At 32.4% G+C, this 10,189-nt stretch overlaps 1 protein-coding gene across 1 annotated transcript; it reads left to right on the forward strand.

Moving 5' to 3' along the window:
• The first annotated feature begins 258 nt into the window (after positions 1–258).
• LOC129003738 (uncharacterized) lies at positions 259–1,598 on the forward strand. Its single transcript, XM_054432034.1, has 2 exons — positions 259–993; positions 1,464–1,598. Exons 1-2 carry the CDS (start codon positions 259–261, stop codon positions 1,596–1,598), a joined length of 870 nt encoding a protein of 289 aa, XP_054288009.1.
• The last annotated feature ends 8,591 nt before the right edge of the window (positions 1,599–10,189 follow it).

Consider the following 10,189-nt stretch of genomic DNA (forward strand, 5'->3'; position numbering starts at 1 on the left):
CTTCGTGTTGGTGGACGATTGAATGCATCTCAACTTTCAGAAGACGTTAAGCATCCTGTAATTCTACCTAAGAAACATCATGTGATTGACATTCTTATTGATTTCTATCACCAGAAATATTTGCATTCAGGGCCTCAATTAACTCAATCCCTTCTCGCTCAGAGCGTTTGGATTCTTTCTGCCCGCAGCGCAATACGCTCTCGAATTTTTAAGTGTGTCATCTGCTTTCGACACAAACCACATAATAAAATTCCACTGATGGGTGATCTCCCAAAATCCCGAGTGACACCTTCTCGTCCATTTCTCAACACGGGGCTGGACTACGGTGGTCCTTTCAACATCAAGGTTCATAACCTCCGTTCAATACGTTTGACAAAAGCGTACATTTGTATCTTCGTCTGCCTTGTAACAAAGGCTGTTCACATTGAAGTAGCTACTGACCTATCAACTGATGCCTTCATTGCTGCACTAACTCGTTTTGTGTCAAGACGTGGCCTCTGCAAGAACATATATTCGGACTGCGGGACAAACTTCGTTGGTGCTAATAACGCCTTTCAAGCTCTCTTCAAGTCAGCTGAACGAACATCTTTTCTTGAATTTTCCTCAAACCAAGACATTACCTTCCATTTCAACCCCCCAGCTGCTCCTCACCAAGGTGGTCTCTGGGAAGGAGCCGTTAAGAGTGCCAAGCATCACCTCCGCCGTGTCATCGGCGAACATGTCCTAACCCTCTCAGAGTTCATGACCCTGACTACTCCAGTGGAGGCGATACTTAATTCGAGACCTCTCACACCAATGTCAAACGACCCTTCAGATGTCACTGCGCTCACTCCAGGACATTTCTTGGTCGGAGCTCCACTTGTCTCTGTTCCTGATGAAAATCTGGAAGATGTTCCTGATAATCGCCTGAAACACTGGCATTTGGTCAAGGCCCTAAATCAACGCATCTGGAAGAGATGGCAACTGGAGTACATTCACACCCTCCATCAGCGGGTTAAATGGACTGAACAAAAAATGAAAACTGAAACAACTTGATGAAATAATGTAAATGGAAATGAGATTAAAAGAGGTGGCCGGTACTAGACCATATTAATAGGGCCGTGGACAGAGAGAGAATGACCAGGATACCTGTCTGAGGCGAACGACAAGCGATAAGGACAATGACATGAATAGAGCGATAAGATTGTTGTCTGAAGATAAAATGGACTTGGGTTCTGTGGCTTTGGTGTTTGGCATTACCATTTGTTTTTAATATAAAATAAATATTCTTCTTTTGAATTAATATAAAGTTAATAGTTCCTTTTTCCTTCTAAATACTAAACATACAGGGGGCCTTGAATCCTCCAGGATTCAACAAATCAACACAAAGATAATATTCCAATAAAATAAATCTTCTTTCCAAAGTGGTTGAGAAAAAATACTATTTACAAATTAAAGTTCTTGAAGTTACTCTTGATAAGCAGGCAAAGGAAAAACCTTGTGAGCTGGTCGAGTCAAGAGTCCTTGTTGAGTTTTCAAGTGGACGACCCGTACAACCTCATCCTTTCCAGGGGAGACACCCACAATCCGAGCTAACGGCCAAGAAAGAGGAGGAGTAGGCTGATGTACTAAGGCGAGGTCACCAATGCGAAGATTGGAATTTTTGCAATTAATATTGCCCAATCTTATTCTGAAGTTATTTTTGTTGTTTTAGTGACAAGTAGTATTTTTATTTGCGTTTTATTAACTCACGAATCATGCACCATCAAGTAATCAAAGTGTCCTGTGCGGTGTCGCGACTTCCGTGTAATTAAAGTGGCCACGAACAATAAAAGACTTAGCGTTACGTGCGAACATCAAGCCTTCAAGCAGAAAGAAGAGCGAAAATCGTCTCATCCAACATCCAACTACCAAGGGTTCGTCACAGCGCCGCACTAATCTGAAGTTCAAATACGCCATCTTTCCCACTTCCCCCTACGTCTGCACTGGAGTTTGTAAAGGTACATGTTTTCAAGTTTCTTATTATTTTCCGAAATGTAATTTGCGGTGGTCCTTCGTAATTTACCTATGAATAATCACTTTTAATATTCAATTTTTAAATAAATACACTCATACGTAACATCTGCCATAGCAAGCCTGCAGACTAAACGATCTCCCATTTACGTGATTGGATTTTCACTAAAATCTTCCATTATAGACAGATTTATTTTCTTTCTATTCTAATAAAACTGAATTAAATTAGTACTTGGGTTTGCTGCTACTATAAGGAAGGTATGAAAGTGTTTTTTTTTCGAAATATGAATACTATAGAATAAAATAATTCGTGTACAGAAGAAAATAAAATTATGTCTCTCAGGCAAAAATTGCCTTTCTTAAATAAAATCCCCGTTACATATTCACATTATTAATATAATAATACACGGCATATTAATTACTTCAAATGAAATTAATTAAACTTTGGACAAATTATTGTGCTTCTACTTAGTCAGTTCTATTATTTATGATATTAATACACCGAAATGTGTCGGAATTTATCGCATCATAAATACTGTTTAAGCAAGTATAAATCACTATTAAAACAAATACCAAACACTAATTCATATTGAAATCTTCCCTGTTTTAAATTTTAGTAATATTTAAAGGTAAATATCAAACAGAACTCACTTTGTTTAGACTAAGGACATTACTGCAGAAGACAAGTTATAAAGAATAGTTCCCATCACTGTCTGTTTCGTTCGGACTTGCTGGTTATAATATCAATCCTTTACATCAACAAATTAGTTGGCTGGACGGTGTTTTATGTTTTATGTTTTTTCAATTAATTGAATTCAATTAATTAGTTTTTTATCCTTTTGAAAAATGATTGGATGGAAAGTTATTTATGCTGCACTACGTAGTGTCATAAACACGTTTATCAGAAAAACTCATGATACCTTACAATACCTACACAGTCTAATAAAATTGACACAACTACAAATATACAGTTTTAGGGAGTGTAGCGCTGTATAGGTCTAGGCTGAGATAGAGTCACGTAGTTCAGGTTGTCATTTGAGTCTTACAACTAGAGTTCGTGACTATTACTATGTAGAGTTCTTAACGCTCGTCGTTGGATGAAACTACTTAAAGACATACCAGTACATGTCACACTTGTGTGTTTACGTGTTTAAAGTATAAAAACATTTTCGTGATCCAATACTTTCCTTAATTATATTTACTAGGCCTACTACTTGCAGTCACATTTCAGAAATGTTTCTTAGTCATTAGATAATAAACTGTGCACCACACTTAAATCAATCCTATGCTTATTTTGTAATTCAGATGAGGAAGAAAGGTTAAAATCTAATTAAAAATTATCTTAATAAAAGGTTAAAATGTATTTAAAGTACAAAAAAGACATGATGAGATGTAAATTATTGTTATTAGTTACCACTGATAAACTAACACTGACGAATTAAACACACTGCGTTAGAAACTTTATAGTTCGTTTAATGGATATTGTTTTCAATATACAGTAATTTATTTAACGGTTTCAATAAATATGTTTAATATTTTAAAAAGGAAGGGAGCTTTTATTTAAGACTCGTATTCATTGTATCTTAAAATTGAGAAAGTTTTCCTGTGTATGTTTTAATGTATATGTTTGTATGTGTATGATTGTAGGCCTATGTGTATGTTTGTAAGTAAGATGTGTTGATGTTTCTAAGCGCCAGGCTATGGACCAAATAAATCCCTAGTTATCCCACAATATTGTACAAAATCTTCCCCTTACTACTTTATTGTGATGCCTTATTATAATTTTCCTGTGTTCATTGGCCATAACTAAGGCTTCTTTACTCGTATTTACCTAATAGTGTATCAGGCTGTTTCCACTATTGAGTAATTTTAATAAATGTGAATATTCTTTATTGTACAGTACAGTGTCATAACTAGTCTATATGAATAATCATCACTGTAGGGCTTTTCCAATAACATAATTTTACTAATTATGCACGAAAAGAAATAATGTACACCGGTTCAAAACAAAATATAGTAATTAAATCACTTAGTTTGCTATCAAGTCTTTTTTTACTAAATTATTATTTTACTCCTAATAACGCCACCGATTTACTTTAAATTAAACACCACCTAAAGACATTCAAAAGGGAAATTGTGTTTCACTTGGGAAATTAAAGGCGAGTAAACAGCTAAAGACTTTTCGTTACAACCCCTTATCTTTTTTTTTACTAGTAGCGTTAAGAAACTGCTAATACTATTAAAAATAAATATAGGAATCTTAGAGTATATTGGTATTTTTATACATTTGATTATTAAACCTCTAACATAATGAGAATACTATCGAATATGAGTTACCAGTCAAACTGCCTTTGTATTATATTTAAGTACAGTATATCACTGTACAAAAGAAACAATTAGGTTGCAAAAACTAGTAATTAACAGTAATATCTCCATGTTTGGCTTTTAATCAATAGTTAATCCAGCTCAAGGTGTCTTTATTTACCTAGCACGCTGAGCCTCAGGGCTAAGCATAGCCTGACCAAAAAGTACACATTAAAAAAATATTTTAGTAGTAGTTTTAACACTTTTAGCTTAAACTTATTTTACGTGTAAGTTTCTTCATTTATCAATTAAATACTTAAACGTTTAGGTATTTATTTGTAAATGGGAAATATTTTGAGATACTCACCAACGAAAATATTTTACTTCAACATAATATCCATGTATTGCTTTCGTAAAAATTTAAAAAATAACACATAACAACATCAAGAGTGGGTTTATCTTGCATTCTATCTCCTGAACGAGGGATTGATCATTCTAAACTTGGCTAGCTCTAGGCTATCTAACGTTTTGAATTGTTTATAAGTAAAAGCTGAATTTTACACTATTTTTATAATATCTATTTAATCATCATTTTATTTACATTCAGCCTCCTGATCATAAATAAAATTTTTTTTATACTTGCATTCATGCGATCTGCATTGGTGAGGTGTTGCGACTAGTTTTTACTCAACATTGAAGTCATTATCAAGCCGGTACCTACTAGATGTATTCTTGTCACTTCAATTTAAGGTTGGTAAATAATAAATAATGCACGCACATGCACACAGATACAATAAAAACTATCGTTTGGATGACAAAAATGGGGAAATAAGACTGTCCATTGAAAGGCTATGATGGGCATAAGTTTTATCTAGACTATTGGTTAATGTATATGTGTAATAACCAGGGGAAATCATAATATATTATTTACTACAATACCAACACAATATAATAAAATTGACACAATTACAACAATATACAGTCTAAGTCGGTGTAGCGTTGTGTAGACCTAGGCTGAGATAGAGTCACGTAGTTCAGGTTGTCATTTGAGTCTTGCGACTACAGTTCGTGACTATTACTATGTGGAGCTCTTTACACTAGTCGTTGGATTAATCTACTTAAAGACATACCAGTACATGTCACACTTGTGTGTTTACGTGTTTAAAGTATAAAAACATGTTCGTGATCTATTACTTTCCTTAATCTTCTTCACTAGGCCTACTATAATTATAAATATGTTTAACTTAGATGCCATCACATTATCAGAAGTGTTTCTTTTCCATTTAGATACCATTACCACCTGTTTTTCAAGTAAATTATATTTGATTTCAAATTTAGACAAATTATATCCTCTTGGACAGTAGGAATAGGTTTTTTTTTTATGTAAAAAAAAAGGTTTGTTATTTGAATAAACACTTATGAGGACTGCCGCTGCTAATAGGATTACGTACAGTTGACGTTAAGTTAACATCTACAAACACCTCAGAGGCTTTGTCTCTGGTTGCTGAACTACAAACACCTTTACTGTTGACAAACATTATGGTCCATCAAAAGTGCTTATAAACAACCTTCTGTCTACACAACTGTCTATTTCTTTTTTTAAGTTTCACTTCAGTTTTAAAATATTCTCCAAGTTAAAATACATTGGTAATGTTCAAACTGTATCAGTTATTATAGAAGGGAGGACAAACAAAAGCTTTCGTGTTCCTGTGCTTGGCTTGATGTTTATTTTGGAGTATCCTTGTTAAATTTCTTTGAAACAAGGATTGAGATAATTTCCGGTTGAAGACAAAGTGTAGTAGCACGTGATTTTTCACGGTTGGATTATCAAAGAATGGTTTTTTAGAGTTTCTTAAAATACTCAGCATAAGTATTACTCTTAAAACGAAATATTTACCGTCCATATCACTAATTCACTATTTCTATAACATTAACATGTACTAATGTGTTAACCACTGGCATTTATGAATTTTCGTAAACAATAACATTGTTTTATAATAGGTACCTTTTCATCAATATGGTAGTAAACCACAAAAAAGTTGTGTATTTATAAACAATTCATACAGTTAATCAATCAATTCGATGAACTGTGATTTAAAATACAGGTAGTGCAATTTGTTGCCACAAAGAAATGTATATAAGTAAAAAAATTGTTTTATTAAATACTTTGACATGTTTGTTCACAAAAATACAATACTTAACCTTGTATAACTTTCGTATAAGTTAAAAAAATAACACATAGAAAGTAACAAGAGTGGGTTTATCCGAGGGTTCTACCTCAAGAACGAGGCAGGAATTCTAAACTTAGATAGCTCTAGGCTGTTTTACAATATGAATTATGTATAACCAAACGCTGAAGTTTACATACATATTATGATAAATTTAAATTTTGATCGTTTTATTTAATTTTATGTCTCCTAAACACATTTGGATATTTAAAATTGTTGTAAATATCTGCATTTATGCGATCAAAATCGTTGTGGTAATGCGACTATTTTCTTCTTAACATTGGAGTCATCATGTTTACAAAAACTAATGATTGTTGTCACGTTGACAAAAAGAAATTACGGTTGTTGGTAACTATCATGTTTTTGGGGAACATCACAAAGGTTGTAATAACTTTGAACCGTAATTACAGCAATAAGGGACACCTGCGATTATTAATTATGATAATAGTTTTTCAAACTTCACTTGGAGGATCAAAAGTCTTCCCCATTATTAGCCTTACTATGAATTATTTAATTTACATCATGTAAATTATAGTTACTGTAAGCTAATTTTATTGCTAGTGGAATGTATCGGTATAATGATACACAGTACAGCCCGTCAATGATATTAAACAGTTTTGCTCGTCAATCACAAAAATATATCTGTAGTAAGTACTACACTATATGTCACCCTTCACTATACTTCATGAGGAAATAAAATTAAGTATTTACTTTAGATTCGAAGAGGTAGACTAGACAGGTATTACATAAATAGCTTCAACTTGGTTTTTGTAATAAATTGCTATGACTTCCTGTTTTATAAGTATACTCTTCATAAAGCCCGTTCTTATTCATTCAAAGTAAATGTAAAACTATAAGGAAAGTTCATCTTATCGTTTATTTTCTGTCTTTTTGCCCTTTTTTACCATTAAATATAAACAGCATGAAATATAACCCTGTACACTCAACGGCAGATTGTTCATCTGAGGTGTTCAAGATAACTCATTCTACCATATTTAACAATTACGTAAGCCTTGAATCCTCGCGGAGCCGTAATTTTATGTTGCAATGCTTGCGAGTAGCTATATGGCGGTATTACACATCGTATACTTATAGTAGAATAAATACATATCCTTATTGAGGTACTAAAGCTATGAAAATGGACATTACTAATTTATTACTGTATAACTCCGGTGGTATTGATTGTTATACTAAAGAAATAAAATAAGCAATGTCATCATAAACACTATTTTTACACCATCCTCAATTATTTTAAATTTTAATTTTTAGGATTTGTTTAGTTAATTTAACACATTCATACTTAGTTTTTTCCTAATGGAATTATTATTACCTTACTTATGGTAATTAATACTTTAATATTAAATGTAAAACAGTAAAAAAGTGGATAAACAGACATAATAATGCTATAATATTAAAACAAAACATATTAAACCTGTGTATGATCCAATGATTCCAATTGTTTGTGTACCGGGCTTAAATGTTTGGAATGTTTATAAAAGTAAGAAAATTAGTTAATTTTACTATCTGAGCACAGCTTAAAACACTTATTTTAAATTCTTTTATATTTACGCATGATATTATAATACACATGATAACAATAAAGCCATAAAGTTGTTCATAAACATCCAACGAATTACCAGCAAAAGCTGCAAACCAGATTTCCAGAACAAACATTCACTACTCCAGACCTGAAGCATTGTCACGACAAATTGAACTGGACAGCTTGAATGGCTTACTTGGTAAAAACGTCACTTTGTTTTGTAAAACACAATACATCTTTATGTGAAGCTTGTACATTGCAGTTATAATTTAAATACTAGCAGAGTACTCGTCCTTCGTACGGGGTTGGCATATAAGTATAAAATGTTTATTGCAGTTATGCTCATAAGCTTTCTGATTGCAATGGGGAAGGACACAGTTTGATAACATTTGCTTCTCTAAATTTAAGGTATACTATAGTATTACACATCTACCATAGCCATAATGTTCTACCACTAAAAGAAAATTATTATAAATTCTCAAAATATCACAAATTATTCATGAAATTAAAAACAGAAACATAACTGTAATCAATCCTTTTTTGACAGTTCTCATTGCGTATCACAGTTTTATAAATGCAAAAGAAATAGTACTGCACCCTGTTGGTAAATCTTATAACTTTTTAAGGCTTTTGCATATCATAGAACAAACCTTTTTTAAATTCTCTTATTCTCTTTACATATGAATACTCATAAGATTAACATGGGGAACTACAGAGCCACTGGGGCGGAGCCCGAAATGATTTTTGAGATAAGAATATGCCTATATGTTAATCGGGAGTGTAAGCTATCATTGTGCCAAATTTCAGCCCAATCCGTCCAGTGGCTATTGTGTGATTGAACTTCAAACACACAAACAAACAAACACGCAAACTTTCACATTTATAATATTAGTAAGATAAGATACCAAACATCCAAAAGTTCAAGGTCATTGGACCCCATCTATTATGGGGTCACATTATGGGTTAACATTCTATTAGAATTTCATTTTAAATAATCATGAAGTGGTTTTAACAGTATTTAATAACATCGATAGCAAATCTACGCCTCTATACTACGTCTACACCCTAGTCTATGTACATCGTATTTTCATACTGAAATAAAAATGTTCCTAAGCACATTTATACTCAAATCCTGTTTATGCTAAATCATTATTAATTTATGAAAGTTGTCGTAATATACAGTTATAATACTGAATGAATGAATGAAATAATATTTTATTTCCCATTAATTATTTACAGATGAGTACATTGTATTTGTTTTTCTTTACTTAAATATGATACAGCAAAACATTACTAACTAGATAACAAAACAAAAATTAGAACTGTAGAAATAAGTGAATAAAAGTGTAAAAAAATACATTCTATAAGAAAGGAAAAAGTCTACATAGGCAGGGCCTGTGCGTAGACTCGAGTTGCGAAAAGATTAATTTAAATGGGAAGTAAAAAATATATAGGAGAAAAAAAATCGTATAATTTAAACTTTTTTTTTATTTGTCTTGCTTGAAACTGGATTTTTAGTATTCTGGAATTACATTAGTAGTATGTAATTCCAGTAATGACATTAATTGCCTGGAAACAACCATTTGAGGGAAAGCAACATTTCAAGTATTTATGCAGCATTTTCCCTGAAAATAACAATTCATCCATTAATGTAAATAGTAGACCAACGAGATGTTTTCTGAGAAGTCTGAGGATTGCAATCATTGTTAGCTTAAAACTCATTTCGTGTGTGGCAGTCATTATGATGTCACGTTTTGATGTTCAAAAATGGAGGGGAGAAGTACGCCCGAAAATAAAAAAAAAAAAAAAAAATTTTTTATTTAATATTTGTATAGTTTATTTTATTCTGATTGCAATGGTATGTAATACATGCCTATTTTGAGTTAATAAAATATAAAAAATAAATTTTGAAAAAATTTCCACACGGCTACTTAGCAACCAAACACAACTTACTTTCATACATTATGCTCCTGTTTATCTTAGCTAATTTTATTGATTTTGATAAGTTGTGTTGGCTAACCTGGCTCCTGGTTTGTTTTTCTCTTAGTCTGTATTGTCGTCTGATCCATATGTTTATGTTTGTGTTGAGGTTCAGCATTGTTTACAAATTTTATAGCAAAGGTTA

Source organism: Macrosteles quadrilineatus, unplaced genomic scaffold (genome assembly GCF_028750875.1).
Source record: "Macrosteles quadrilineatus isolate MER2022 unplaced genomic scaffold, UCM_ALF_1.0 Scaffold_9__3_contigs__length_116548681, whole genome shotgun sequence".
Lineage (NCBI taxonomy): Eukaryota > Metazoa > Arthropoda > Insecta > Hemiptera > Cicadellidae > Macrosteles > Macrosteles quadrilineatus.